Source organism: Pundamilia nyererei, unplaced genomic scaffold, assembly GCF_000239375.1.
Source record: "Pundamilia nyererei isolate P.nyererei 1_Seehausen unplaced genomic scaffold, PunNye1.0 scaffold01216, whole genome shotgun sequence".
Classification (NCBI taxonomy): domain Eukaryota; kingdom Metazoa; phylum Chordata; class Actinopteri; order Cichliformes; family Cichlidae; genus Pundamilia; species Pundamilia nyererei.
The window spans coordinates 966-7189 of NW_005188617.1; the positions used below are offsets into that span (position 1 = coordinate 966).

At 46.8% G+C, this 6224-nt stretch overlaps 1 protein-coding gene across 1 annotated transcript; it reads left to right on the plus strand.

The window, feature by feature from the left end:
- Positions 1–5165: 5165 nt before the first annotated feature.
- On the plus strand, positions 5166–6218 carry LOC106456030 (verrucotoxin subunit beta-like; the record flags this gene model as incomplete). The annotated part of the gene is made up of 1 exon (XM_013908108.1): positions 5166–6218. A coding segment is annotated over exon 1 (1053 nt), but the record flags the coding sequence as incomplete, so codon positions are not given.
- Positions 6219–6224: the final 6 nt, after the last annotated feature.

Here is a 6224-nt window from a genome sequence, read left to right on the forward strand (position 1 = left end):
GAGCCCAGGCCCATCCGTACCAGGGCCCACAGCAGCAGCACCACCTGGCCCCACAGAGTCAGGTGGTGCTGCTGCCCAGAGGGATTGATCAAATGTGGTGGCAGAGGCTGTATCAAGACTAATGTGATGTATTAGAATTTTCCAGTTAACGAGGACCATTTGGCAATGCGTAGGGCCGTAAAAACAATGTGGGCTGTGTTTATTTCTGTAATTAACTCATCCAAGTTGCCCAGCAAGCATACTAAAGGGGAGGCTGGAATGTTACATTTCAGACACTTTGATAAGTCTTCACATATCCCGTGCCAAAACTTCTGAACTGGTGGACAGAACTAAAGAGCATGGATAAAATTGTCCAGTGTGTTTGCTTGACAGTGTGAGCAGTTGTTGGAAGACGTATAGCCCATCTTGAACATCCTATGACCAGTATAGTGCACTCTATGTAATATTTTGTATTGTATTAATTGCAAACTGGGATTTCTGATCCATTGAAAGGTTTTTAAGCATACCTAAGACCAAAGGTTTTGGTCTAAGTTGATCGATAAAGCCACTTCTCATCTATTTTAGAAAGTGTTCTGTATATTTTAGACAATAATTTGGGGGTTTGGGGGAGTGACACAATTCTACTACAACAGCAAAAAGTATTGGACACCAAGCAGAGCTCTTTGTTTGATCTCGTGCACGAGGGAGAGAACTGCTCCCTCGTAACACTGCTCTTTATTGCGGTTACATGACTATGCATAAGTCCATTAACACATGACGTCTCACACAAGCATACATGTGAACAAAGAGTACCTCATCTGTGTGTACGTATACCATGTGTGTGTGTGTATGGGGGGTCAAGATGTGACCCTGTGAACGACTCCCCAAAGCTGGTGCCAGGGAGTCCAGCAGTTCACTTAAGCAAAAGGCACTTATACTTAAACAGATACAGAGTAGGTGTCCGCCGATACCATAAATCAGTAAGAGAAGGTCTCATGACCTTAAGATGTGTGTGTATGCCAAAGTGCTCTGGGAAGCACACAGAGTCTTTGCAGACTGCTAAGGATCAGATATCCTATCAATATGCAATCGATTATAAAACTCTAAGCATATATGAGCTTTTCTAGCAACCTCTTCATGGTTCCCATTTGCCTGTGGGATCCCCAGGTACTTGTAGCTGTCCTCTGTGTCTGCAATGTTGCTGTAACACAGGACCGGCACACACACGACTGGGTTGTGCTTAAACTGTCCTTTATTGAAAAATAATGTTTTCCTTCTGCGGTTTTTGGCACCCGCCTCGGACGCAGTCTCTCCGACTCTCTTCCAGCATCATCTGCTCCTTCTCACTGCGGAAGACATAAGACACATCTCCCTCATTAAAACAGTCCTGTGTACCTGTTCCCTCCCCGCCTCCCTGCTGCCCAGAGAGCTCACTGTGTCATCCCTCTTCTGCCGCCACAGCTTCCTCACCGCCCGACTGGGGCCGGGGCCACACCCGGCCGAGCCTACTCCCCCCCCTCCAAATCAGCCACGACCATCTGCCTGTGATCCACCTTGAACTTAAAAAGTTGCAAAGCCAGATACCAGCGGGTTATCTGGGCGTTGGCATCCTTCATGCGGTGGAGCCACTGCAGCGGGACGTGGTCCAAACAGAGAGTGAACGGGTGCCCCAGGAGGTATTAACGAAGGGAGTTGACCGCCCACCAGATCGCCAGGCACTCCTTCTCGATGGTGCGTCTCTCGATCCGTGAGCTTTAGAGTGATGAAGAGAATGGGACGGTCGCGATGGCCGCTGTCTTCTCCACTTGCGGACGCACCTGCCCGTCCCCCAAGTGGTACCCCAAATACTGTACATCCCTCCGTCCAACAGCACACTTCTTCGGGTTGGCCGTGAGCCCTGCCTGCCTCAGGGACCATGGCCACCCACTGCACATGCTCCGCCCAGGTGTCACTGTAGATGATCACGTCATCCAAGTAGGCAGCAGCATACGCAGCGTGCGAACGCAGCACCCGGTCCATGAGGCATTGAAAGGTGGCTGGGGCACCGAACAAGCCGAACGGAAGCGTGACAAATTGGTACAATCCGTATGGAGTGTAGAAGGCCGTTTTTTCCTTAGACTCTGCCGACAAGGGAATGTGCCTTGGTCAAATCCAGTGCCGTAAAGAAACGAGCAGTGCCCAACCGTTCCAGGAGTTTGTCGACCCGGGGCATCGGGTACACATCAAACCGTGACACCTCATTCACCTTGCGGTAGTCCACACAGAACCGTATAGACCCATCTTTCTTCACTACAAGAACTATGGGGCTACACCAAGCACTGTGTGACTCTTCTATTACACCCAGCCTCAGCATCTCATTCAATTCCTGCTGAACAATTTGTCTTTTATGTTCCGGCAGCCTGTAGGGCTGTGAACACACTGTCACGCCAGGCTGCGTTTCAACATGGTGCTCTATGAGAGCTGTACGGCTGGGCAGGGGGGAGAACACATCAGCAAAGCGCTGTTGCAAGTATTAATTTCGGTTCTTGTGGATTCTTAGGGCCAAAAAGACACGGCTCAAAAGTGGTCTTTTTACTTTAAAAATGATCTTTAATTTACATATTCCGGAATATGGAGACCTGAACACAAAACACACAACCCCAGGTCTGAAGCACAAACGGAAGCCTAGTTATTTATATACTTGCTCTCACGTCACACCACACTTTAAGTTTCGATCAAACAGCCTAGTTGGTTTCACTTTCACTTCATTCTAGCTGCAAAAGCACGCTCTGCAAAAGCATGCAGTTTCCTGACAGCACTTTTTGGCAGAGAGTGTACTCAGAGTTAGGCCTTTCTCATATGAAGCAATATAATCAGCATATAAACATTTAAGATGATAAATTTAAACCTCAACACAAGGCAGCAACATCCGTTCTCTGGGCCTGTGTGAGATGGTCGTCACAACGGAGGGAGGCGGGAATGGTAGAATTTGGCACCTCCGGCCCCAACTCATCTCGCTCCTTAACCAGGCAACTTCATAGTCAACGTCCCCCACCCGCCGTGTGACCACAAAGGGTCCTTGCCACTTGGCGAGCAATTTAGAGCTGGAGGAATGGAGCAATACAAGCATTTGTCTCCTGGTGAAAATTGCCTGAGCCTAGCCCCTCTGTTGTACAGGCTCTGCTGACATTGCTGGGCCTGGAGCAAATTCTCCCGTGATAACCTCCCCAGCCTGTGCAGCTTTGCTCTCAGGTCCAGAACGTATTGAATTTCATTCTTTGCAGGGCTCGACCCTTCCTCCCAGTTTTCTTTAATCAGGTCAAGCACCCCCGCGGCCGTCTGCCGTACAGTAATTCAAAGAGAGAAAATCCTGTGGAGGCCTGGGGTAGCTCCCGCACTGCAAACAACAGAGGGTCTAGCCAGTGATCCCAATTTCGTTCATCCTCGTGAATAAACTTACGAATCATGGACTTTAAAGTCTTATTCAGCCTCTCTACCAGCCCATCAGTCTGAGGGTGGTAGACGCTGGTCCGGATATCGCGTTGCGTAATCCACCAGGACCAACACAAAGCGATAGCCACGTGCACTCCGATGGAATGGCCCGATGAGATCCATGCCAATGCACTCAAACGGGATCTCCGTCAGTGGTAATGGGTGCAATGGCGCCTTCAGAACAGCCGGCTGGTTAACCAGCTGGCATTCTGGGCACGACGCACACCAGCAGTGCACGTCGGCCCAAATGCTCGGCCAATAGAATCGGGCCATTATGCCCTCCAGAGTCTTCTCACAACCCAAATGCCCTGCCATGGGGTTTGAATGAGCTGCCTGGAAAATCATTTCAGGGCAGCTATTTTCTACTGCTCCAGTAGAAAATCTTCCATGGGGTGCACAATGGGAGGCAACCGTAGAAGACCCTGCCACCTCTTCCCCCCCAGAGTCAGTGTTGGTTGACCCCTCATCACCGCTGAGCGCTGCGCAAACGTTACACAAATTTACAGACAGCAATCGCATCCCCACGTACTGCCCCAGTAAGCTGTGGAACCCCGGCCAATTCGTGCCAAAAATTAGGGGATGCGACAGGCGCGGGCTTACCGCCACCTTTACTGTATGCGTTTTGCCCCTGAATTTCAGCAGCAGCGACACTACCAGGTATTTTTGAACATCCCCATGCACACATTTCACCACCACCTCCTCGCTCTGCTTCCAACAATACCCCAGGGCAAACCAAGTTTTGGTGAACCAGGGTTTGTGTAAAGCCCGTGTCCACCAAAGCATGGCGTATAACCCCTCAACACCTTACCGGTATGCGGTATGTCCCTCCCGGACCGAGAGTGGGTCCGCATCCTCCAGCTGAACTGGAATCACATCAATGTTATTACTATCATTATTGTCACGGTTGTTAAAGAGTGGACTCATGCAGGGAGCTCAGAAATAAAGAGTGCGTTTATTTATAGTGCAGCAAGGTGACAACAGTTCAAATATGCAACAATGGTGGTAGTGCGTCCTTATTTCCATGTAAGCTCGTGCGTGGTAGTGAGTGCCCGTCTCTCCTCCAAGTACTTCCTTAGTGTCCGTGACTCCTCCGTCAATCCCTGGGTGAACACACACACGACAGCAAGATGAGTACGTAGATCAGACAATACTTCAACAACGCTAGTGGCTCGAAAACGCTACCAGGCTTAGTGCAATACTCCAGCGCTGTCTGTCGCTCAGCCACACCAATAAGTAGCCCTGCCGAAGATGGTAGTTGATTGGCAGAAGCTGGTGGTATCTAAGATACTGATAATTCTGATGAGCACTCCTAACTATTCATCTGAAATAACTCAGTTGATCTGGTTCATCCAGACTTACCAAAGATTTGTGCTTTATTTATTACTTTAATTAATTTTTGTGATTATCACAGAAAAAAGATGAAAAAAAAAACCAAAAAAACCAAAAAAAGGAATGTTTACAAAAAAACAACAGCAGAGATTTGAGAAGTTTGCTCATAGAAATCTGTCATTAGAGAACCCGAAAGTATAGGAAATATAAAGACTCTACTCTGTTTCTGTCTGACTTATAAGCAGATTTGACAAAAAAAAAAAAGGCATTATTAATTTTAAAATATTACATTTATTTCAAATTGATTTTTTTATTTTTTATTTTACGGTGTCTGATTTAATTAATGGAGTCCTGGTAGAAATATTTTTGCTTCTTCTTTTACAGGAATGACTCTGTGGGATCGTGATGACCTGATGAAAGATATAGCAGAAAGACCACAGGCATCTAATGATTTTGAAATTGTTGCATCTGAATCAATTTCAGGAAAATCTTCAGCTCTAAGCATTGATCCTTCATTGAAGGCAAGTTTCTTGGTTGGACTGGTTCAGGTTGATGGATCTGCAAAATATCTGAATGATAGTAAATCTTCCAGAAATCAGGCCAGAGTAACACTGAAGTACAAGAAAACCACAAAGATTCAGGAGCTGTCCATGAATCATCTTGGAAGAGGAAACGTGAAGCATCCATATGTTTTTGATCAAGGCTTAGCAACACATGTAGTCACAGCTATTCTTTATGGAGCACAAGCTTTCTTTGTGTTTGACCGTGAAGTTTCTGAACAGGAAAATCATCAAGATATACAAGGCAGCTTGAAGATGATCATCAAGAAGATTCCAAAATGTGCTATAGAAGGTGAAGGTTCCCTGAAAAAATATGTTACGGACAAAGCCAGTCTTGATAAATTCTCCTGTAGATTTTATGGAGACTTTTGTCTTCCAAAACCACCAACAACCTTTCAAGATGCAGTAGAAGTCTACCAAAGCCTGCCAGGATTACTGGGAGACAAAGCTGTACCAGTGAAGGTCTGGCTGCTGCCACTGACATGTTTAGATTCTTCTGCTGCTAAACTCGTCCGTCAGATCAGTACAGGATTAGTTCAAGAAGCACAGAGAGTCCTGGAGGACTTCAGTGAGCTGGAAATGAGGTACAATGATGTACTGGGAACCAGCACTGCACAGCAGTTCCCACAGATTGATAAAAAAATTAAAAGTTTCAAAGAAATGTGCTCTGAGTTCAAGCTGGAATTCCAACAAACTTTGGCCAAGAAACTTCCATCAATCCGAGGAGGAGGAGAAGAGGAGGCTGAACTCGCTGAGATCCTGAAGAAGAGACATTCTTCACCTTTCAGCAGCAAAAACCTGAACGAGTGGATGGACTGTAAAGAGAGAGAAATCTACACTTTAATGTCTTTTACCAGGATGATGGAAAACACCAAAATCATCTCG